Here is a 25,898-nt window from a genome sequence, read left to right on the forward strand (position 1 = left end):
ACTACTGAAGATTTAAATCCAGTGACAAATTTGATACCTCTAGATAAATTTGCACAAGGTGGCCTAATGGTCTAAAAAAAAAGTATTCCATTTTATACTCATTTTTCTTTAAGCATGGGCCAAGTCCTTTACTGAATGGTGACCCACAACACCATTTCTACACCTGGGCAGATTCCTTTACTTGGAACATCTCTGGCCCGGCATTTTGCCGTGTACATTTTGCAGATAGGTGATGCCGAAGCACAGCTTTCCTGGGTTCAGCCTGGTCTTTCCTGGGTCAAGAGCATCAGCAGCAATGTCTGTTTATTAGATAAATACCTAGTACTTTTGCACAGGGAGACCACACCTTGCATCAGGCCTTTTACTTCTATCTCAATAGATATTTAACAACAGTAAGAACAGGTCAGGCCTTTTACTTCACCCTTTCATTTTAACATAGCTTTTTACCCAGTAAAAAGTATGTCTTACCACAGTAAAAGGACTTGACTGAGTAGGTCGAGGGAGAATGGAATGAGATTATTCGTAAAAGCACTGAAATCCTATACAAGGGAGAAACTTCTATTCCAGAAGCAAATAATTGCACACAACTACACATATCTATAAGTGAGAGACTTTATTTGAACCAATTTTTCAAATACAGACATCTGTATTATTCTCACTTCTTGGGAATGTTTTCTGCTCATTTTTGAAGCTTGCAACCTTAGGACAATATTCAGGACATATGTGTACATTAGATCTCTGCAGATGGACACATTCATAATGCACAAGTACAATGAGTGAGAGACTCTTTCCAGATCCTCACACAAGAGCATCGGAAATGGGCCGCTCTAATTGTCAAGTTCTGCTCTTATTAGCTTCCAGACACTTCACAGTTCTTGATACTCTCTAGGCTGTAGCCGCCTTCTTCAGGCCCTGATTTACTACTGTGTTACTTCAGCTGTATGCCAGTGTAACTCCACAAAATAGGGCTTAGGTGATGCACAGGGATGTGTTTCGTTCATTGGGAACAGGCATGAGCAGAAAAAACAAGCTATTGGATGAACGGTTCACCTAGGATTTTCTTTTGTGAGAGTAGTCTAGGTCTCAGGCTGGGATTTTTTTTTTTGGAAGTGACCAGTGGTTCTGGGTGTGTAATACATGAATCTCGATGTTCAGAGTACACAGGGGACCTGTGGATTGGGCCCCAGTGAGGTGTCTCTCAAGTTGGGCACTCCAGATGTGAGCCACTGGGGTCACTAGCCTGTTCTGCAAATCTCAACCTTCAACTCTTCTTCCAAGTATTGCTCAACAGAGGAATGTAGTAATAAAGCATTGTAGGTAAGAATGCAGGCTCGCACATGACCTGAGATCAACACCCTGAAAAATGGATAGAGGGTAGCGCTTTCAGGACCACCTAAATGACTCATGATCTTCAGTTCCATTCTGGAAAATGACAGGAGAACTTTAGGCCTGAGACCCCAAATTCGCTGCAGAGAGGAGTCTGGACATCCTTCAGCATCTGGGCCTTAGGAGCTTGCATCTCTCTGAAAGCCAGTGAAATGTGTGCTCTCAAGTGCCCACGTCACTTAGGTTATTCTGAAAACTGTACCCTATATACATATGGGTAGATAAGGGGCAGACTTTCACAGGCACAAGTGGCAGTTAGACATGTAACTCCCATTGATTTTTTTTTCCCCCTCGGGGACCTGGAAAATCCCCCCCCCGAGGAGTTGAATCCTCCTCTCGCATTATTTTCACACCAGATTAACACCACTGGTTCCAGTGGAGCGACTCCTGAGTTACCCCGGTGTGAGCGAGAGGAGAACCAGTCCTGAGGTGCTCTAAATATCCAGTGAAAGTGCTAATGTGGCAATGCGGATAAAGCAGGGAATCTGAGCACAGGCCTGGAAGAGGACCCCCACCACTATCCTCCCCCCCCCCCCCCCCCCCCCCGCATTGCTAAGCTGCAGGTGACCATCAAGAAGACTTCTTAGCCAAGAGGGGACACAAAAACATTCATTCAGACCCTTCCCTCTACCTCTGCAAACCACAGCCACTCTGTTTCCTTCCTATGACACCTAGGACAAACACCAGCTCTCCAGTACAAAAAGCCTCACGTGCTAGTTTGCCATTTAGAGACCACAGAAAAAAAAAAAAAAAAAAAAAAGAAGTAACTCCCGTGGGGAGTTTGGTAGGAAATCCCTCTTTCTTTTTTTCTTCTTTCCTTTCTTTCTAAGCCCCTTGCTTCCAGTCATGGCCATTTCTTTCATTTAGAGTAACATGTTCCCCAAGCGAGGGTGTTTATGTTGTCACCGTAGGTGAGTTCCTTCCAGCTAAGGCCTCTCACGGGGCTGTGTTAGGGTTTGGGATTGGAAAACACTGGGTCTGAAGGGATGTCAGCAGGATGCCCTTCCCCTCCCTTTGGAATGTGGCTCACAGTGGAGCTTCTTGGCTGATGCAACTATTGCAAGGGTTGTGGGTTCTTCTATGCTGTCATTGCAGTCGGTCTGTGGATGCCCCAAGGGTTGCAAAGCAGACCAAATTAATGCAAATGATCCACTGACAGGGGGTGTTAGGTTGAGATTTTTTTTTTTTTTATACTTCTGTTATGAGGTGAAATGTCAAGAGCTGGCCTACAGCTGGTATGAGCATGCAGTATAGATGTGGGTCACTAGCATATCTTACTACAGAGGCATGGAAAAAACCCCTCTTGGACTCTGAACTTCCACAGCACTGTAGGTGAGGGCAGGCATCATATTCCCAGTGTGAGTCATTCTGACATGCCCTTCCCTCTCTGTACATAAAGTAACAACCACAGACACCTCCAGGCACAGCTATATCCTCTTCAGGGAGATAGGATTAGATATATAATCCCTGGAGAATTCATGTCAGTTGTTGCATCAGGAATAGTAGAAAAGCTCCAACTACTCTGCTGGATAATCTGCGCTCCACTCTTTACTTCTGGGACCTCCTGCCTCTTGTTCTGCTCTCAGTTCACTTGATAACCTACTAGAAAAATCGTTCCTCAAATACCCTTGTTCTCTTTCCAGTTTTCATCCCATGATACATCCTTTATACCATTTCCTTTTAGCCTTTGAAAATCTGGTTGAAGAGGCAACTCAAGGAAATCCAAATGGTTTTCTCTGCTCTCTTCCTGTACCCTGAAGACAGCCCAGCTTCCTATACGATCTTGTGTACTGCACATTAAACCACTGCCTGCTCAAGGCAGGGTTTGTCTGTGTGCTCTCTCTCACGCTCTCTTTGCCCTGACTTTCTGGCAGGATCAGGACACGCTACGATAAGAAAGATAGGGGGGTGCTTGGTTACAGCTAGTAATTTTAAACTGGAACCAAGGGAGAGGAATTAGTATTTAAATTATTTAGGTTTGCAGTTGGTAACCACATACCCCGTTCTCTTTGTGGGGGGAAAAAAACAAAACACAAAACCCAACCCCTTGTTCTCTAAGCAACATGGCAAAGTATGTTCTTACAAATGGTGACAAAACACGCGTGATGCCCCAACCATCAGCCAAGGGGGAGGCAACATGCGAAATACAAAGATAAAACATCTCCGGGGAGAGAAAAATGTTTCTGGTTTTTGAGGAGGGAGGAAGGCCTATGTCCAGGAAGACATGAGAGGCAGTTTTCTTTTCCTTACAAAGTTAAAAACAGTAATAGTAAAGTGGAGGCAAGATGAAAAGTTTGGGGCCTGAAGTCAGAAGAGCAGGGACACCACGCAGCCTTTGCAGAAACAGGCAAGACAGTCCTTAAGAAAACTCTTGTAAATGGTCATGACAGGAGATGAGGCGAAACAAAAACTGTGCTCTCTCCTTCCTGCCTCCTCCCAAACACCTCTCCCACAAATCCTGAGAGCTGAACCTCAGTTCTCTCGACTCGGTGCTAGAGACACGGGGCGTCTGCAACGTCCGAGCTGGGCTGGGCACCACGTGTGCTACAAACAGCAAACATACTCTACGCCTCTCCTGCCTACGCCTCGGCCCCCTGTGTCCGTCAGAGCACTCTCCCTCCCCAAACACCATCCACCCCCCTGCCGCTTCCACGGTGGGAACAGGCAGGGTGGTGAGACCTGACATACGGTCCAAGCAATGCCTGATGTCCGCGCTACATTTGCTGAGTTGAGGTCAGGCTGGAAGGTGTCTCAGGGTTTACCACCCATCATGACATGGGAATATTAGCATATATATCGTTTATGAAGTATGACACAATACCTATCTGTCAGTCAGCCCATCTTTCTACCTATTTAGTCTGTCTAATCTACTTTAGCTAGCTACATTTCACTATCTCTATCAATCATCTATTGCTCCATATTATCTAATTTCTTCCTGTCTCTCTCTCATCTTTTTCACTCTAATCTTTCTTACTCTAGCTATACTCCCCTCTCTCTCCCTATCATCCATCTATCCACTCGAAAATCTTTTCCCCCCTCCTCTCTCTAATCCCTGTTTTTAAAAATCTCTGTCCAATCTCTCTCCCACTCTCTCTTTCCCTCTTTCTTTTCTTTTTAAATCCTCCCACTCTCTCTCTCTCTTATTTCTACACAACACCAGGAAGCACATGGAAATGAATCCTAATGCGTTTTGATGGCACCTCCAGTGAGTGGCCTACGTTCAAACTGATCATCTCTGAGGAGACACCGTTCATCTTTTCTCCCTATTTCCAACAAAGAGATGGAGGAGAACAAAGGAGTAGGACAGGGAGGGCCAGCCAGCCCTCTGAAGGCCGCGGGGCTGCCACTCCAAGCATCAGCCACCAAGGGATGTTAGGGCTGTCAGCAGACCCATCTTTTTGGTGTTATTGCTGTAAGGCCAATCTAATTGTGGCCCTGTAGCATCGTACGACAATCCTGCAGGGTACGCTGGCTGTCATTGCCAGCGTGGCCAGGAAACCATATACAAGCTGGTGGGAAAGCACATGACAGTGAAAAGAGCAATAACTGGTCTTTTATGAAAGCCCAGTTATTACCAAATACATGTTAACTGTTCACTCTCACGGCTCATAAACAGAACAGCAGACCCCAAAGGCTGTTCAGGCTCAGGGCTGGATGTCTGTCAGTCCTCCACCAGGACAGGCTGGGTCTAGCGGGCACCAGGGAACATCCCGTGCCCCGTGAAAAGCAGCAGTGGAGGTTGATAAGGTGGTGCTCTGCCCGTGGCACCAAGCCTGCACCACACTTTTAGCTGGCTGCGGGGGAAGGCCATAAACCACCGCTAAAAGCCTTGGCCCTTGTGAGAGCTGAGTGAACCATCCCTGGTTTCTCCAAGGAGCAGGAATGAGGTATTTCTCAAAGTGCTGTTGACTGGCTCTTACACCACCAGACCTTGTCCTGCCCACATGCCTATTCATTCAATGCATTGGCCCTATTTATTTTGCCAAACAGAAAATTTTTGGAGGGCCACACTATGCTGCTCGACAACTTCTCCAACTCCAGCCCGATGGGGTGAGCATCACCCTGTTGCCAGGGGGAGCTCAGACCCCAGGACCTTGTCCCCTCATAGCACATCCCTCGGCAGGGCTTGGACCTTCATCATGGATCAAAGCTGGTCCCTCTGCTGCCTCATCCCTCCAAGGTCACCATACTTCTCCAAATCAGGGCCTAGAGGTCTTGTAGAGGGCCGCTTATTTTGTTCTTTCCTAAACCTGATTTTGCTACTTTTCATTATTTATGTTAGTCGGTGCTAATGCCTCACTCAAAATCCAAGCCTGCTTCCCTTAAAAATCCCCTCAGCAGTGCCAGGGAAAGTGGTTGGTCACTGACTGGTGGCCGAGGAGCACAGTGGGGTCGAGCAAGAAGTGGCCCATCAAAGACTGCAGGCCAGCAGGATGTACGGCAGCATAGAAATGCGACACGGTGGTATTAATGATCATTATTCTCATTTATTATAATTATTGTTCAGTTTGAAAAAGGAGCCTGGAGCCAAGCATTACGCTAATTGGCACATTTTTTTTTTTCTGTTGTTTTACTTCTGAAAACAAACTGGGGTTTAGTATTATTTTTTTCATTCTGTTTTTTTGCTGTTGGGTTTGGTCTTTTTTTTTTCTTTCGTTCATTCCATCACATTGAAAAAGGAAGAAAAGGAATTTTTTTTTTTCCTCTTTTTGTTTTAACTCACTCGGTAAGTCTGGACTCCTCAGATGAACGTAACATTGCACACACACACACTTGGAGAAGAGAGAGGAGAGAGAGAGAGAGAGAGAGAGAGCGCTCGCGGTGGGCAGACAGACACACGCACGCGCCAGGTCAAAGAACTCTGATACAGTGCAAGAATTTTCCCAAAATGATTGGATCATCATTACCAAAAAACTCGCCATAACAACACCAAGAAACAAAGAAATGTTTAAGCCACACTGTTTGACTGGGATTTTTCCTGCTTTTTTTTTTTTTTCTTTAAATGTTTGCCACACAGAGAGAAAAAGGGTTTAAGTGGGAATGGGAGAGGGACGGACAGGCTCACAGATGTGAGCAGGAAGGGGGGAGATTGAGATTGGGGTGGGAAGGAAGGATAGAGGATAGGGGGAGGGAGGGAGGGGCAATGGGGAGTCATTTCTTAATGTTCAGGCATTTTCTTGGTCCGCCTTGCTCTCTTCTTCTTTCACCTCTTCCTGCTGGGCACTTTCAGTAGGTTTGGTTTCTTCTACAGCATCTAGTGGAGAAAGAGATGGTTCAGGGTTAGTCAGCCATGATCTAGAGCATCCTGCATGTTCACACAGCTGTCGCATGATGGACTGCACAGCTTCAGGCTTCTCTCTCCCCAAAGTGACCCAGGTCTCAAAGTTCATGGCATTCCTGCAGCATGGAAAGAATGTGCCAGGGTTCAGCCCAGCAGGCAAGTGTGTGGCTCTCACAGAACACCTCCAGCCCCACCAGAAAGGATGTGCAACTGGAAGGAGCTGCCTAGATCACTGCTGATGTGGCAGGCAATTACCATTCATTTCCCCCCACTGGTTAGGCTCTTGGCTTACCAGCTAGATAAACACCCTGACTGTGCCAACCACTGTTGAATTGTTGCCCCCTAATTACTGCTATGGATCCTCCCAGCCAAGACTGAAAGAGGTCATGAAGAGAAAACTCTACACGCACTTGAAGCTTGCAAGGCCTAGAGGGAAAAAATTTATAACCTGTAACTCAGTTCTCTTATACTGAACAGGGATTTAGAGAAATGTCTCTAGCCTTCAAGAACAGAAGCTTTCATCCGGGAAGTTGTCACATCTCTCCAGTCTTCCAGGCTCTCCTTTTGAAGGCAGAGCTGCCCCAGAGGGACACAATGAGTGTAACTGGAGGCTGGGTTTGTCTGTCAATCAGTCAGACACCTTATTCCTGCACACCATTCACATGAGAAGTTAAAATGAACTCTAGGAGCAATCCCACAACAATGAACTAGACAGCGGATCAGAACGGAGGGGAAGGCAGAGGCAGCCAGGAAGGACAAAGCAAATGAAAGGAGCATCCCTCAAACTGGAGTGATGTTACTGCTGGGTTCATCCAGCCGGAGACTTGGCTCCTTTCATTGCAGCAGGATGGAATTAATTGTCTCTGAGTGCCTGCTGACCAGCTTTTGTCATCTTTAGATGTACATGTTAGTACACTAACATGTTCCCAAGACTTTCAGAAACCCCGCTAAGGCCTATGGACCATGTGGATTGCTTTTTACAGGAGAAGGTGATGCAGGGCTGTAAGGTAGAATAATGCACAAGGGTCTTAGTGGCTGGTCTGCTCCATCGCCATCTCTCCCCATTCCTCACTGACGCCCCCTCCCACACACACACATACACACAGACCGTGGAGAGACAAAGCAAGCAACATCACTCCAGACTTGGGATAAAGAACAGGGGAAAAAAACAAGCACTGAAGGGTTGGGTGGGTGGTGTGGGTCAGGCCACAAGACTGGTATGTCACATACCTCAATGCTGGAAGTCGACATACCTCCGTAGCATCACTGTATCTCCAGTGGTCATTCCACAGAGAGAGACTGTGGGGTACTTGGACAGTTCCTGGCTTCTCTGATGGACTATCAGATTAGGTTACACCAGCAAACAAAATGAGCCAGGGACTGCTTTCTGGCCCCGAGGCCAGCTGGCACCACGCAGCTCATGTCCATATAGCAAAACTCTCTTAGAACAGGGTGGCTGTGTCTGGGAGCCGGCTGGGGCAAAGCAGGTTGTTGGCATATTCAAAAATCACACCATGGCCCATGCTGTCAGCTTAACAAAATACGGATGTTCATGCGACAATGTTTAGTTTGTGAGGATTAGCACCCTCACACCCATGTTTAGCACTAGTGAGAATTTTAATTGGGATGTGAATCGTTTCTTACTGACACCGTTTGTGCATTTTGGCCTGGTCCATTTGATGCCATCAGATGGCAGACTTGTATTTGCTTCCAACACTGGCAGTAGGTGCTGCATTCCTGCTTCCCTCTCCTCCTCAGCTCTTTAGCCTGGCTTTTAAGTATGTCCCTAAGCACCGTTTCCATATGGATCACCTTTAAGATGTGTGTAATTTCCCATCCTGAATCATCTTCATTAAAGGCTCTGCTTCTGGACTTTCAAATATTTTTTGTCTTAGTAAACTCACCTGTTGATTTTCCAAAAGGAAAAAATTCTGTGGGAACATCCCCATGGCCTGAGTCCCTGTACCTGCAAACCCCCTGTCAGCAAAAACATCTGTAAACTTTCCTTCCTTGAGACTGAACAGCTAAAGAGAATGCTACTTAAGGACTCCTTCCATATATGGTACAGTTACAACATAAACCAAAGACAAACCAGGCTACTGATTAAAATAGGATGCAGGTATCATTGCAAGACGAAGCAGGCCAACTTGTCCTAGTTTTGTTAATTTTCCTGAATGACTTGATCACACTCCACGGGGAAGGGAGGGGACTTCTTTTAATCCTGCTCTTCTCCAAGGCATTCATGGCAGGAGACACATTGAATTATGGAGCCAAGAGTAGAATCCCAATGCACAACCATCTACCCCTAAATTTGAGCCAGAAAACCATTGTTAGCCAGCAGCAAAGCATGCTTTGCTACAAGGCTCTGATAGATCCTATTAAGACAGTATTTCTGGTCTTTTCCTGCACATAAATGCAAGATGAATGAAAGAGTAACAAAGGATAGGCAGGCAATGCAGCTTCAGGAACACAAGACCTGACACTATATTGGATTATGTTTAAAACTTTCTGTGTCTTCCTAGCTGGCAGTCCCCACAGCCTCCTCAGGACAGCACAACAGAGAAGGGGCCATAATGCAGCAAGCACAAGGATAGACAGTGGGAAGTGCTGCAGACCTGCTGTCATACTGAGAGCCACGACCTACAAACCACTAAGTTGCACAGATGCCCTTCTTACATCAGCAGCTGTAAGTGGGGTCCAGCTCCTACAGCAGTAGGCTCTTGACAACTGTTCCTAGCGAGATGGGCAGCAAATTTGGCTGCACTCGAAGTGGAGGAGCTGGCAACCTCGGTGACATGGGGCAGCTCACAATGTTTCCCGTGCCATTCTTACTCTTAGGATAAGCAGGCAGGTGGAATCACAATTTTCTGCCATGTTTTGTTCCTTGTTGGCTCACCACAGCGGCGAGTCTAGTTCCCAGGGAGTGTCTACTGAGCCCAGAGATCCCTGGTTGGGACAGGAATTGCATGGGGGTGCCTTGTTGCCCCTGTTGCTCTTCTCTGGAGAGTGGTCAATGGTAGGCAAGTGACTCTCTGCTGAAGCAGCCCAGGGACTGCACTGATTTCTGCCATGGCTGAAATAGTCTGGACTGATTCCGAGGTCATGGAGCAGCAGAAAGGATTTAAAGTCACTTCACCACATATTCAAGTCAACAGAGGGGAATTGTACAAACCAAGTGCTGGACACATGGTGAACTGTGGATGTCCCAAGTATAAACAAGAGATCTTCCTTTTTGGACAGGAATTACCACAGTAAATTCAGCCAGCCACTCTCCCTCTTTTTTCTTGCATGATGTTGAAGTAATAAGGGGAAATACCCTATGCACTGCTACACCCTGCTAATATGTCATATTGTCATATGACATATATGTCATTTCCATGCTTTAGCAGCACTCATTGATGTTTGGGATGAAGGAAAAGAAGCAAACAAGTGCTATTACAATGTAATGAACTTTAGCAAGAAGTAATATCACAAAGGATAAAAATTCAGCAGAAAAAAATAAAGTTTGAGCTGTGGCACTGATAAACCACAGCAGTGAAAAGAAAAAATTCTCCCTGTGCAATGGGAGCAATATGGCACAACCCTACTGACATGAGGGCCAGTTAATAGCAGTATCTGATTCACGAGGTGAGGTGAGCTGGTTTATCTGACCCACCCTTAACCAGTTTGTTCGATGCAGGCTATTTCTGCTGTATGTTCTCTGGGGTTTTCTCAGCAAAGGAAGGCAAAGCATCCCTGGGGAGATTGGTAGATAGCTATCCTGGGGATTGCATACATCAGAGACACTATTTCTTACATTGCTTTTTACTCAATACTAGTCTTGATTTCTCACTTCATTGAACTCTGGGCTATTGTACCTGTTGGCTTGTAGTGGACAGATAGTTATACAGACAAAACTACACAGCCTTGGCATTTTACATTCACTTTGCACTTTGTTGGAATAGATGTAAAAAGTGACAAAAAAGTGGGTGAGAATTCAGGGCATTTAGGCAAAATGTCCCATCACCTGCTTGAGGAACAATAGCATTTCATCCTTAGATGCTTACTTGAGGACAAGACGAGCTGCAGCCTGGGAACACCAACACCTTTAGCAAGCCAAAGTGGAGACATCCACATTTGTTCTAGAGCATTCCAGCAACAGAGCAAAGAGAAGGGCCCAAACTCACAAAAATGAGAACACAACATGTGCGTGCAGGGAGGAAGCAGAACATGAGGGGAGGCTGAGCTGTAATATGAAGCAAAAGAAGCTTGAGGAGGGTCCAAAAAGAAAATCTGTCCTGAAGGATAAAGCAGGAATGGGTAGGTTAAAAAGCTAAAAAGAAACCACCAAACAAGACCAACAACAAAAGCTAGCTAGTTTGTGCTGGCAATCATCACCATCACAGTTAATGCACATCAGTCACTGCTTGCACTGTTCTAGTTATTTCAGTCCTGTGGATCCTCCCCAGAGACAACTTTCAGATTTGAGTTTGTTTTTCAGCTTTGCCTTTTGTTTCAGTCTTTTGAAATCTATGCTGCAGTCCAAATCGTCCTATAGCATCCGATAATTTTGCCAAAGAGACAGGCATCTGTGAGCTGAGCTGCCACCAATCTCACTCCAATCTAGCACCCTGACGAGGCAGCCAAATTGAGAAAATTTCTGGGCAGCCTCAGACAAACCTTAAGCTGTGACTGCATAATTGCTTAAGCTGAGGGAGAGGCTGAAGAGAGTTTGCTTCCCAGCTGCTGAAGGCCTGTGTCAGAGACATGCTTCAGACCTACAGCTCCAACTGGTACCTGCTGGGGAACTGCCTTGCCCACAGAAGAGAAACAATATGGAATCAAACTACAGATCCTTGCTGAAATAGGATCTTAGAGAGCTCCTTCCCCTCAGCACTCCATTTATTTCCTGGAAACGGTGAAAGTCATGTCTGTGAACCCTGCTGGGGAGCAAACGCCTCAAACATATGCAGCTCTGGTTGCTGTAAAGCTGAAGCAGGCACGCAAGCAGCAGTTCTGCTGGATGGTGGCACTTCCAGCTGCCTTTGCCTACGCTCTGCTCTAATGGCTGAGCACGCAGGCTCCTCTCCAAGTCCCTCCATTGCCCTACATTAGTGAAATTAGGTTGAGTGGATTTCCGGGTAAAACGCTGTCTCTTGGGACCTGCCCAGCTCCCGTCTGACTTGCCAGGATTAATTAAATCAGAGCAGGCATCAGCTTATGACCATAGTAGCAGCAACCTCTCTGCTGATCATTTCTTTTGTGGCTGGTGGCTTGGGTTTTGTTTTCCTTTTTGTCTCTGTTCCACTGCAGATCTTTAAATTACCACAGCCAATGCCAAGAGAAGAGAAATGGCACAAACACTCTGAGATTCTAATACAGATGCAGAGATTTTGCTTTCGCTGCTTTCTCACTGTTTTCATAAATATTGTTGATATTGATTGTGCAACTAGAACTCTCCCATGCCTTCACGCTAAAGTATTGCCCAGATCTACACAGTCACTGCTCTTTCTCTAGCATTTGTCATGCTCACTCCTTTCTTCCTCTGTCCTCTGCCAACTACAGCTTGGTCAGACATGGAACTGAAAACCTGTGCCTTGTCTGGTCTCCTCTATCCTACCAAATATTAATTTGGGTTTTCCTGCCCTGTTATAAGCAGACCTCATCTGCCCCAGAGATGACTCTGTTCAGTGACATTTTTTTTGGAGGTTAAGGAGTACTGGAAGGCCCCATTTTAAATCCCTGACCTGAGCCTCTCCTAATTTTAATGACATTTGGATCCAGATTTGAATCCAGGCTTCACAGCTTGATTCATCTGTCCCAATCCATCTGTCCTTCTAGGCAGCCAGAAGCCGATTCCAGGCAGACGATGGTAGGTCTGAGACTGCTGAAACGAGACTCACTTCAGGTTCAGAGCTGTTGCTTACACTGTTCCCTTCCTGATCCAAGTTAGCCCATTGCAGTCAGCCCTACCATGCATCATATGCAGCGCTAAAATCCTACACTCTCCCCACTCACTGCTTCTCACTGCGGGTCCAGCAAAACATTGAGAAATGAAGGAATTGGGTATTTCAGGTGAGTGGCTGTGTCTGGTCCAGGTGACTTGCATGATTTCTCCCAAACCCCTGGAGATTTCCTCACTTGCTACAGAGGGACCCAGGGTACCACCTGGTTCCTGTGATTTGATACCTGGGAGATCTGGCAAACCCTGCAACAACATGGTGGGATGTCCCCACTGCAAGCAGCAGGCAGGAGGTCCAGGGAAGTTGCCCAGTAACTACTGGAAAAAAACCAGGCTGAGATGCCTGTGAAGGTTCAACCAAAAAGGTGAACACAGCCACAACACATAGTAGTTTGGGGCCTCCTATTCCTGGACCAGCTCATCTTTGTTTCAGCATCATGTATGCCAACCTCAGTTCCTCTAGCAGAGAGAATAAAAAAACAACTTCTGCCAGTCCCATGGCTGATTACTTTGGTCCAAGCTTGGATGACTGCCTCTTTTTCTGATCCTGCTAAATCCTCAGAGGACAGCCAGGCCCAGTTCTGTCGCCCCAGCTGCCTTTGCGCTTTGTCAGGCCTGAGAGCCAGTGGCTTAGGGATTTCCTCTCCCGCTCCGCCCACCCAGTGCCTTTCTTCCCCCAGTGCCACCACGGAAACCCCACCCTGCGTCGGCATCCGAGTGTGCAGTAGATGAAAGGGAGGGAGCGCTGGAGAGTTGCTCAGGGTGCGCAGCGGTGGGGAGGGGGTGCCGAGGAGACTCAGGCTCACAGCTCCATTGCAAAGCATCTTTCACAGTGTCTAGACACCAGCTGCCGGGTTGCCATGGAAACTCCCCAACTTCGGCTGACAGGAGGGAGCAGAGAGGTCTCCAGAGAAATGGGAGTGGTGGAGGAAGAGGGTGGAGAGAGAAAAGGGAGGATGCTCCTTGTGAATGTGAGGTGTTAACCCTGTTACAGCTACATTTGCAAATATTTTTGCTTCCTGGAGAATGGGAAAGAAGCATCTCCTTCCTTCTTCCACTGCCATTTCCTTCCCATACCCATGGACACAGCCAGGCCTGAAAGCTGAGACAAATGACATGCCTACTGCTGGCTGGTGGTTTATTCCTGCCCGTTACAGCCCTTTTGGCCCAAACTTCTGTGTACAGTACCTATAACTGGGCAGTTGCAATCCAGCTAGGGTTGGAAGAAGCCTACGAGAATGGTGAGGTTTTCAGACAGTGAGATCTCCTTTAACAAGGTCACTGTCACTGCTACAAGCAAATGCAGCTCCAGGGAGGACAGGGTGTTCCCACCTGGCAGCAGCATGACCTGTCACAGTGCTTTGTTGCACCAGAAAGTGGTGGGCAAGTGGAAGGCTATGTAGTACAGTGGCCGAAGGGGAGGTAAAAAAGCCCTTTTGGGATGAAGGTGCCTTCAAGGCAGATGTTTTTCAATGATAGAGTGGCTTCCTGCCATACAGCATCAAAGGTGCTGCCCTCGACAGAATCTTACCAAGGCTCCATGGTCTTTACAGCCAGGGAGCCTGAAGTGGAGAAATGGGAAGTGACTTGCACAGGGTCTCCCCAGCCATCAGCTGAGGTCAGAACTGATCTGATTCCCAAACAGTTGCTCAGCTGCTCTGCCGGAGCAGAAAGGCTCCCTTCAGGAGAGGTTCCAAGCTATCGGCCTCTCCAGCTCCCCAGAAAGGGTGAGCCAGAGTCAAAGATGCCTCTGCAGACACTCAAACCACAGTTCTTCATTATCCACTGCATGACTTTCTAGCAAGGCAGTGTACTGGTCTTTTTAGGTACTATATCTAGATTGTACCAGATATACAAGGTAAAACAAGATATAATATCCAGATCGTACATTTATGATGAACCTGGACCTTTGTGAACATCAAGAGCGACCTTCTCAAATTGCTACAGGCGGCCAGCAATGTAAGTATTCATCTGGTCTTTGACACCACAACAATGGCCTGTCTCACGATTGTGGAGGTATTTTATCCTTGTGGCATCCCAGTGAAGAAAGCAGAGGCTTTTATCTGCATTTTACAGTAAGCAAAGTATGAAGAATTGGGCTGTGGTCACACAAAAGCCTGCGGTGTACCCAGGAGGCTGAGTCACGTTGGCTCTTCATTCCACCAGCCACTCTGCACACAGCAGCACTTTCATAGGTGTGATGCCTTGATCCATCATAGGTGTGATGCCTTGATCCTGTGATTTCAGAAATTCCACAAACCCCCAATTTTCAGGCCAAAGCTGGAGGTGCAGCAATCTCAGCAATACCTCACGTCCCCAGCCATCATAGGAAGGCAGGTAGAAGAAAAGCATTCATTACTTCATCCGAGGAAAACCTAAGAAGTAACCCATGAGTTGTTCTTTACTCTTCTCCTCCCCTGCCCCTATTGATTCCACATAGGTTCTGCAGATCAGAAAGGCTACTCTTTTTAATTCCTTAAATACCTTGTGATTCGAACAGCTTGACTACAGAGGGCTTTACTTGCTTCCAGCTGTGGAATGTAACAGTTGGCAGCTGCTCTTGGCATACACGTTGGAAAACGGGATGTCCGCATCTCATGCAACAGTATTGTTTTGTGTCACCCATCTCTTTCCCCTTGCTGGGTTAAGTTCTGGGAAGATGGTTTAGAAACAGAGGACATGGAAGGGGACAGAAGAACAAGATCTTTGTAAGACATACCCATTTATTCTTTAGTTTCTAGGGTGGCTGCCCTGTGAAATCACAGGGGAGAAATCAGAGGAAAGATAAGAAGAAATGGAAATACCCTAAGTAGGTCATGGCCAAGTGAGCAAAATACAGCCTTACAGAAGTGACTGATAGCGATTACTGTACAGACGGGACATTTCTAGCAAAGTAATCAATTCAGGGAATGAAGCTTACAGCACTTTGGGGATGGAGGTTTGGGTTTGGAGAGGCCTGGCAGATGCACAGAGAATAGCACAGCAAGTGACAGAAGTTTGATAAACAGATCAGATCCTCAGAGGTCTGCCCATCTTCCAGCTCTGCTGATCAGCCTGGCAATTGTGGTAAGATCAGTAAGAGGATAAAAATGAACCCAAAACCGTGGCAGACTGCTGGCATTCACACACTGCTGATCCTGAAATAAGAGCGTTAAGGAGAGGAAGGAAGCATGCAGAATGCTAGAGCCTTTGAGTTCTCCATCTACAGCTCCCACCTCATCACAAAGGACTGGCCATGAGGCTGCTCTCCTCCCCTGCCCCAGCAAAGTTGGCCAGGTAAAAGAGGCCAGAGGAGGAAATCTTCTGTAATTGCAGCAAAAAGGTCTAGAAATTCCTTCAGAGTGCATCCAGAATTAATGCACTGCTCCTCCCCTTATACTCCTCCCCCTTCAGCTGTCGGTGGCAGGAAAACAAATTGCTGCAGCTCTTACTACAAACCACGCTCTCCCGCCTCCCTTCCCCCAGACCAAAAGACATGTGCCATTCATAAGCTGCCTGACTGCTGGTCTCCATTATTAAAGCCTAGAAGGCTGATAAATTGGGGATTCATGGAGCCTGCAAGCCTCCAACAACCAGATTGCCATGGAAACCAGAGGCAGCCTCCATCTCCAGCAGAAATGATATTGATCTAGCTGAAGGCAGAGAATTACAATCAAGGAGGGGATATAAAATGACTCTTTTTCTTCCCTTTTCCATCCTCCCATATTGTGTTTATATGAAGGAGAAATTTCATTTAGAGATCATTAGTTTGTTTCTGTCCATCACCATACACCAAGGCTCCGCAAATTGGATGCTAAAATTAATTAAGTGCCTGTTGTCAGGCCTTCCACAGCCATCTTGTTGATAACCGTCCCCAGCAGTTGCAACATCAACACCAGCTCTTTGCATCAAAGATACGACTCATATTTCCCACCTGCACAGCTGGCATGCACACACGTAGGATCCCAACGTGTGTTGTGCAGAATGGGCACTGAAACACAACCTTCTCTAGGAGGCAGGTCAGGCTTAACACGGCACCCACTGAAGCTCCTGAAAGCCTTTGCTTTTCATTTCCACAGGAGGAGGTCATCACACACGGGCATAGGAAGAGGTATTTTGAACTATGAGCACTTGTGGGGAAATCCCCACTTTGAGAAAAGGTGGAGTGGCATTGCTGGTGCAAAGCAACCCCCTCCTCTTGCCCAAAATCCCCTGTCTGAGGCTACTGAATCACAGCCTTCCAGGGATGGAAAGATCAGGAATCACAGCACCATCCTGAAAAACTGGGTGGGCAGCTGGATGCTTTCCCCAGCTCATACTGCAAAGGCCAGATCCTCCTCTGTCTGTCGCCTCATCCCTTGGCTGTGCGTGAGAAAGTGGGGAGGTGAAAAGCCACAGCTTGACTTCAGGTGGGAGGTCAGACTGCATAGTCACCTCTTCCACCCCAAGAAGTCTCTGTGACCAAAGGTGTGTGATGCTTGTGCCCAGTTAGCACTCACCCCTAGGGGAAAGTAGGAAAGGAGGGCATAGGGCAGCTGTGTTTTCAGAGAGCCAAGCTGCACAGCAGCAAGGAGGAGGGAGATGCCTGGAAAACCTTTCACGAGCTCTCTCGTTGCCAGCAGCTTCCTTTTGAAGGTGGCAGAAGCTAGCATCAGTAATTCTGATTTTAATTCAAATCTGTGATTTTTATATATATATTTTTAAAAAAAAAAATAAAACACCCTTCCAACCTTATCCCAGTTTGGGAAGGACTTTCCAGCCTCTGAACTTTCTGGGCACTGCACCAAACTAAGTGGTGCGTTTGTCCCACAGTAGCCATGTCGGTTTAACTGGCTTTTCACAACAGCAATTCAATCAGGCAGATAATGAATTTGGCTTCCACATGAGGGCATGTGGCAAATGCTGGTGAGGCAGTCCCATGTCCCATGCACAGCCACCTGTGCTGTGGCAGGATGAGGCCAGGATGCATCACCTAACACCCCAGAGCAGCAAGTATGTCTGGGCTGTCAACGGCAAAGTCAAAGCTCCTCCTCGGTACTGTCCATTATGGTGGAAAAAAGCACTGTTAAGGGGTGCTAAGACAACCCTTTGCTGAGCTAGCCCACCATGACAAGGCTTCTCTTCCTCATCAAAGGACATTTCAGCACTGCTGTGGCTGTCCCCTTGCTAACACTGCCTGCCCAAGGTGGCCCTGCCTCAGCTGTGGGGCCAAACGGTAGCTGCTTCTCCGCTATCTCATGCATAGTTAAGTCTGCTCTGAAGCCCAGCTCAGGTCCACAGAGGCTGTGAGTTATCACAGCTCCCACTTGCAGAGTTTCTAAGTTTTTGGCCAAGGTGTGGCAGCCCATAATTTTGCTTTGGGCACCATCATGTTGACAACAGCTGCCACAGAAGAGGACCTTGTCCCAGGCATGAACCCACTAGGTCTACACTGCTCTGAAATTGCTCTGAAATAGCATCGAGGCATAGGAAGTGGCACCCCACCATTTCATTCTCATGTTGTCTCCCCTGGTCCTCTGGATGATTTTATTTGCTGTAAAGGTCCTTGGCTTGGGTCTTGCTGAGGTCACAGAGCAATGTTGTGAGATATCCATGTGAATGAACACGTCTCCCTTACTCTTCCTCTCCTGCTGGAGCTGTTCCACTTCCATAAATCATTAAATATTCATTGAGCCAGAGGAAAACACTGACTCTGTAGACTGGAGGTGAGGGCACTCATCTGGAATGGGGGACACCAAACTCCACATTCTGGCTCCAGCAAATAATAAATAAATTATACAAAGTGGAACAGCTCCAGCAGGAGGGATCAGGGGAAACTTTGTCCCGCAGCCCAATGGCTTGCTTGTAAAGCACACTGGATTTCAGCTTCTTAGGGTAAGGCATGGGGCCATCCTGTCTTCTGTCCCATTCAGGGAGTACCTGACCCTCATGTGCTAGCTACTCCAAAAGCTGGCAAAGGTTTCTCTTACTGCTTTAATCTACAAATCCCATAATTTCTGGTACGTTATGTTCAGTTTTGACAAACTAAAGGGTTCTTTAATGAAAAAAAGAGTTTCACAGAAAAATTCCAGCCCAGCAGGACTCAGAAGCCCTGCATGGAGGTGGCTTGAACTGCAACTAGGCTTGACTCCTCTGCTTGGTAGAAACACGTGTATGTGTTTTGCTAGAATTGAGTACAAAAAGTAGTTTCATGCTGCATCAGTTAAGAACAGCTGGAATTTTCTCCTTGTTCCCTGATGTAAAAATCAGTGACTCCATCCATCTTTTTCACAGTCATTTGGATTCAGCCATGAAGAATGTTTCTAGCTCAAGGCACAAGAAAATGTTTTCTTTCTCATTTTGTGTCTATTGAGTGCAGTGAACAGTGCTGGGTTAGTATCTCTTGAGACCAGACGGCTGCGCATCCAGAGAAGTGGTGCTGCCCAGCAGCAGTGCCGTGCGTTTCTTCCCCCTGCCCTCCTGCTGGGCCTCAGGTGTGTTTGAGAGGGGTTCTGTCGTGGACAAGAGGTCAAGTTCAGTCCTTGGGCCTGGCACCGTGTTTGGCCACATTGATAAGTCTCCCAACACAGGCTTGGCAGTAGTGCTGGGATGGGTTTGTGCTAGGTTAACAGTTGGACTAGATGATCTTCAAGGTCATTTCCAACCTAGGTGATTCTGTGATTCTGTGAATAATACCCTTATCCTCAAAGATAAGCTTAAATGCACATGCCAAAACTGTGTGGAAGGATATCTCAAACACCCAGCAGTCCCGCGGGGTTGCAAACCTGCAGCACCCTGAATGTCGGTGCAGAACACTAGGAGCTGTGCCATGGGACAGGCGCAGGGCTGAGCGGGTGTGCTAGAGGGTTAGGAGATCTAGGTGACAGTCTGTGGCAGGTGCATCTGCCCAATGAAAGCAGAGCTTGGCTGCTGAAGTGTAGCAGCTTTGGGCTGCCTTTGTTCTCAGGGCCTCGTGACAATTGGGCCTTTTGGCCAACGGGAGCCACTATTGACTACAGGTCAGATTCGGCCTGGGTATAAATGGAGTCCCCTGGGGGGGGCTACTTGGAGCTCGTCCCCTGGAGCAGCACGTTGCAGTCGAGGACTCTTCCCTTGGGTCAGGACGCTGCCCAAGGAAACTCCTCGAGGTGCCTTGGGTCATGACACTGCCCTGAGCAGGTCCTCGAAGTTGAGAGCCCTCACTTGTCAGGTGAGTGATACAGCATTTTGGGCTGTCTTTAAACCCTAGGTAGCAGGGCTTTGTAAAGTGTTTGGGGTTGTCGTTAAACCCCAGGGAGCAGGGCTTTGTCTGCATTTTGGGTTGCCGTTAAACCCTATAGAGTTCTTTGTTATGCGCTCTGGGTTGCCGTTAAACCCTAGAAAGCTGTTCTGTTCTCCTCTCACAGATATTCAAACCTGTAATTTACGGAGAGCTAGTTACCTGTGTTAATAATAACTTTTTATTATTTTTGGTGTTTGGCTGTTTAATTGAGAGCATCCGTAACACAGTTGTGCCTTCTCACCGTTTGGCAATAAAGAAGTTACTTCCTTGCGCTGTGCTTTCACCACCTGGATGCCAGTTGAACAACAGACGGTGAATGCAAAGGGCCAGACAGAATTGCTGCTTGTATAAATTGTAGCAGCCCTACTGATGATAACCTCACAGCAGCCCTCAGATCAGACCCTGAGAATGCAGGGGATTTCTGCCCCTCCTGTACACAAGGGAGAGCAGAAGACCAACATTGCACCGAGTCCCTCCCAGGGGAAGGAACATACAGACCATTTGTGATCAGATCTAAGATTGAGGGCAATGGAGCTGGTGCAGGGTCTGGAGCACAGGTCTGATGGGGAGCGACTGAGGGAACTGGGGAGGTTTCGTCTGGAGAAGAGGAGGCTGAGGGGAGACCTCATCGCCCTCTATGACTCCCTGAAAGGAGGGTGCAGGAAGCTGGGGTTGCGCCAGGGAAAGTTTAGACTAGATGTCAGGAAGTATTTCTTTGCAGAAGGGGTTGTTGGGCGTTGGAATGGGCTGCCCAGGGAGGTGGGGGAGTCCCCAACCCTGGAGGGGTTTAAGAATAGGGTCAACTTAGCGCTTAAGGATCTGGTGTTGTTGGGAACTGTCAGTGCTAGGTTACCGGTTGGACTAGATGATCTTCAAGGTCCTTTCCAACCTAGATAATTCTGTGTGATTCTGTGTCTTGCTGAAGCACAGTGGGGCAGGTTCCAGCCCAGAGCTTGGTCTCGTGGCACATCCCCTGTTGCAGCACTGATGACTGAAGGTAACTCTGAATTGATTATGGACTGATACTGAAATCACAGGTGAAATCCTAGCCTTACATAAGTTAGTGAGGCTTAGATTTCAGTCCTGTAGCTGCAGTTACAGCTGGTGAGCATTGCCTCCAAACAGGCTGTAAAAGATGAGAGGAAGGAGGGAGGAAGAATTGGAGCTTGTAAGAGAAATTTTAGGATAGATAACACAGGGTATCTAAACTGGAATATATAGTCTTGCATTTCTAAGTCCACACCCAGTGAGGGGATGGAGTCCTGTACTCATCTAAAAACTAGGCAGTTGTGGACTTAGTCCACACCAGCTTGCATTCACCCCTCCCTCTTAGAGACTTGTATTATCTCCAAATCAATGGGTGCCCAAAGCCTTTAAGAATAGCAAAGGGGTTTTTGAAAGTACTTTTCCACTACCCCAACTTTACTTTTACTTTATTCCATCTTCCATCTCTTCGAACGGTTATCCAAGAAGATATTTGAAACATTTTTCACAGCTGCTAAGACAGTTCTGCCAAAGTCAGCAGCACTGGGGAATGCTCCTGCAGACTGGTCACAGCTCTTGCTCCTGCCCTCCCATCCCTTTCCCTGTATGTGCAACACATTGCCAGCTACCGTCCTGCAGCACTGCACACTTCAGCATCGGGATTTGGATGGTCTTCCAAATGTCAGAGAGATTTTCTTCTTCATTAGGCCCTGTAGGTTACAGGTAATTTCCGGTTATTGTTACTAGCATTCCCAGTTATTGTGTTTTGCTGAAGGAAGATGGAGAGGTTCAATAGTGTCTTCCATCTTCTGCTTTCTTTCATAATGAAAAAAGGACTCATTTGCTATTGCCTCAAGGTACAGCTGGAAAGTGTGTGGTCCTTTGAACATTGGATAATTGGCACCTTATGACTTTTATCTAAGACTTATTTACATGAAACCTTGAGTCTCACTTTTCCTATCATTAGAAGAGCATTTTCCTTTACATCTCTGGACCTTGTCCAAGTTTCCATAGCTCCTTCCCTGACTACCCTGCAGCCCTGCAAAGGGCAGGTGTCCAACATGGTCTCCTGGCTGCCAGGACCTCAGCTGAGATTTTCAACTCTGTTCCAGTGTCCCATGCTGGCAGTGATGTAGCTAAGGACACAGAAAGAAAAAAAGAAACATTTCCGCAGATCACATTCACATTTGGTGAAGATAAAGCCAAGTCTCTTTATATGATACAGACCATTAGAGCTAAAGGATATGCAAAGGGAGCCTTTAGCAGGGAAGACAGAACTAGGAAGAAAGACACATTTCTAGTAATCTGCAAAACCAGCCCAGACTCCCTTTCAGAGAACAGCTAAGCACACAATAGCAGCACTTTCCATCATTCAGTTTTCCCCCCTACATTATCGGTAAGTGTCTGCTCTATTTTCTGCCTGAAAGATATTCAGCACCAACAGAGAGGAATGCTAGGGAATGAGGAAGCTCTCCGTTAAGTCAAGCTTGCAGCATGAATGCATTCTTGCAAAATACATTGTGGCTAGAGACCTGTTCAAATTGAGCTTGTGTAAGTTGGTCTTTCATAGGTCTACTGGAGGTCCAGAACTGGAGGTGGAACCTATCCCACCATGCTGATGCCAGTGGCTTGACTTGTCAGCCTCCTGTCACTGCCTACATTTTCCTTGGTTCTCTTGGTCACTGACCAATCTCACAGACCATCATATGGCTGAATAAAATATTTGTGCAATGCCTTTACAAAGAGGAGAACTCCCAGGTCTACAATGGAGCTGGATGTCATTGCAGTCATCAGTGTTGGTATCACTGGGTAGCTGTCTTCAAAAAGCAAAGATGTTGGTGTGCAGAAGGACTGGGATGAAGAGCAAAACAGAAGGAATACTGCCTTTCTGGAAACGTATACAAGTACAGCCTTTTCTGGACTAAAGTGTGTGCTCATCCTCCCATCTCATAAAGGGCATTTGCAGATTTAAAGGAGTGCAGAGAAAAGCAGCAAAGATGCTAAAAAGCATGGGAATCATTTAATATAAAAAGCAATTGAAAGCATTGCTTCTGTTTTCTTCAGGAAAGAGAAGAACAGTGAGGACTACGGTACTATGTCCCCTGTGCAAATATGCATGCTATATACAATAATCAATGGCATAAGGTAGGGCTATCAGAAGCTTTTGCTCTTTCTGTGACATAACACAAGTATGGAAAGATATTTAAGGCAATGGCAGTCAATTCATCGCTGAACTTTCCGGCCATTGTACACTTGTTTGGAGTTCGGAAAGCTGTTGACACTTAGTCAATCCGACGTTGTGCATTTATATATATGCCACATGAAACCACAGTTATAATTAGTGTCAAAAGAGATACTACATCATGCTTTAACCATTAAACCAAATCCTGTCAGTGCTAGGTTAACAGTTGGACTGGATGATCTTCAAGGTCCTTTCCAACCTAGTTGATTCTGTGATTCTAGGCAGCAGAGGACAGGGATGAGTCCTAGCAGCAGAGAGCCAGTTTACCCCAAATCTGCCTGTAGCAGTACTTGGTGCTAGACACTGCCAGAAGTACAATAAATGGATGTTAGGTCTGACCTGGCTTGGCAATTTCTATGTTTCTCTACTGGTTATTTGCAGGACCCTTGGGAGTACAACTTCACCTTGCCAGAGTCCATGGAGTTGCCACAGAGATTGGAAGTGATGACTGCACTTAATTAATCCAGTATTAATACACCTATTATACAGCTCTTGAGGAATGTCTAACTAATCTGATCGTGCTGACCAGGTGAACTTTCCTGATCCCTTTCCCCTGTACCAAAGGGTCAATGCTGCTACCTTTATAGTACTGCTCCTTGGAGCTCTAAATCACAGCTGCTACTCTGCAAGCTTATGTCTGCCTGAAAAGTTCAGCCTACTTGATCCTAGTGTAAAGAGGTGACACTGGTGGTGGTGCAGAGCACTGCAGGCAGCTACAGCAGACAGCTGCCAATTAAATGTCATTGTCTGTCTATTCTGTCCAGTAGTTTGCTAACTGAGCCCTTCCCAGCAGAAAATTTGCTTATCATTTACGGCAGAAAGCCTTCCTCCCATGTGGGGATTCTGGAGCATTTTCTGAAGATGATCTGAGTGCATTTGTAGTGGTCCACTGTGAAAACAAGTGCCTTGATACCACTTGTATGTATGTACTGCTTGTAAGAGCTCCTTCCTATTGAGATGTGTAAGAGCATAACACTGCCAGCGAGCCCTGTATACAATCTAGAAAGTTGAGTATTGTACAGGTTCGGGACCAATAGCTTTGTTCAGTTGGAAGAACACCATAAAGATGTGAAGAAGAGTGAGGCTGGTCAGCCTCCCTGTGAACAGGGACTCTGCACAATGTGCCATGATCAATGAGAGGGGCGCAGCCAATGCTGCAACAGCTGTGGTTCCCAACTTCAGAAGTGATGAAAGACTGCTGTCACCTTTCCTATTATTTCCATCCTTCACAAAATAAACCAGTTAACTAGCCTTGAGCATCCCTGCATTTCTTACTGAGGTCCCCAAAGAACTGGTACCTCTTTGGTGCAAAACAGTGGGTAACCTGCTCTCCTCAAGAGGCCATTTCCACAGTCAAGCCACACCTTGTCATCAGTAAATATGCCCAGTGCCACCTAAGATTTCATCAGAAGAGGTCTGGTTCTGCTTCACCACCAGCCCACTAGTGCAGCTCCCAGGGCAAGCTTCACCTCATTAAAAAATAGAAGATCTGAGGCACAAATGGGACCAGAGACAGTATTTCACTGCAACACAGGAGGAAATCCTGCACCTGTAGCAGGTAGCGTGTAAGTTTCCTGTTCTCTGGAAAACTGTGACATTCCACTTTCCTCATCCTGCCCCTCACTGGTGCTATTTGCACCAGTGCAAAGCAGGCTGTGAAACACACACACAATGTTTATACTCACGTAGACACCATGTGATTAAAAATTTCAGAGCAGCAGAGGACTAGGCACATACTTTGACACCTTTCAGCATGTTACAGGTAACCTAAATTGCATTTATAGTCTTATTGCTGGACTAGTACTACAGACAAGGAAACGCTGGCACGCTTGCATAGAGTTGTTCCCTCTGGGGCAGTCATAGGAAGACTACTGTATTTGCATCACTTTCCTCAGCTGCCAGGTGAAGCAGTAGAGATAAGCTCCCTTCAAACAGAAATGGCAGTGAGGGTGTTCAGCCTCATGCCAGCTACCCATAGGCCAAGACTAAAATTCCAGTTATACAACCGCAATTCTCTTGAGTAGCTCAGGCTGTACCTTCTAGTTGCGACATGACAATAGACAGTCTCCCTTTCCAAATCTTTATATAGCCAGTGTTCCCTAGGTGTAGCAAGCATTGTCCTTCCATCTATATGCTGATTGAACTGAAAACAAAGGACCGATTCAATTCTAAATGATGAAAAAGGATCCATAGGGACTTGCTCCCTCTGAGGAAGTGAAGAGAAGATGGTGCCTCCCAGTGCTCCTTGTTTGCAGGAAACAGGGCCCTGGGGGAACTGCTGGCCTGCTTACATGCAAAGCAATTGTCATCTGGCTGATTTTTCATTTCACATGTGAAACTGCTCCATTGTAAAGCTATTCCATCAAGTGGGAGAAAGCATTCTTCATGTCCCAACAAAAGAAGATCCATTTGTTTCCTTAGGCACAATTTACTCTTTCACATTTCTGAGCTTTGTTGTATTCTTACCTGACAATCTGAGAGAGCTTTTGATGTGAGAGCTAGTCAGATTTGGAGGTGAGACTCTAAAACCTTGGAAAGTACAAAGAGAATCTAACATTGTGTGAAATTCACCTCCTCTCCTCCCCGGAAGGCACACAGTAGCCCATCTTCTTCTATAGTCTGCTGTGCTGGATGCTGATCTCACTTCAAAGCTGTGCTAATGTAGACTCTTTCCAATAACTTTGATGGAGATTCTCTGGATTAAAGCCAATACAATCTAGATTAGAATAAGTGTCACCTCCTCATCCATATGTAATGCATAAATTCCCTCCTACCACTTTTGAATTTTGTCTTCTTGAGTAGGTTGGCATCTAAGGGAGCCTCT

The 25,898-nt window shown here is 46.6% G+C and overlaps 1 protein-coding gene across 1 annotated transcript in view; it reads right to left on the bottom strand.

Annotated features, from left to right (window-relative positions):
- Window positions 1–1,936: 1,936 nt before the first annotated feature.
- The window catches only part of GAP43 (growth associated protein 43), a 60,245-nt gene continuing 36,283 nt past the window's right edge, over window positions 1,937–25,898 (bottom strand). The window contains exon 3 of the mRNA XM_074897462.1: window positions 1,937–6,640. Within this exon, the coding sequence (XP_074753563.1) occupies window positions 6,552–6,640 (89 nt within the window). The 3' untranslated portion in view covers window positions 1,937–6,551. The remainder of the gene's footprint in view (window positions 6,641–25,898) is intronic.

Source organism: Athene noctua, chromosome 1 (assembly GCF_965140245.1).
Source record: "Athene noctua chromosome 1, bAthNoc1.hap1.1, whole genome shotgun sequence".
NCBI lineage: Eukaryota > Metazoa > Chordata > Aves > Strigiformes > Strigidae > Athene > Athene noctua.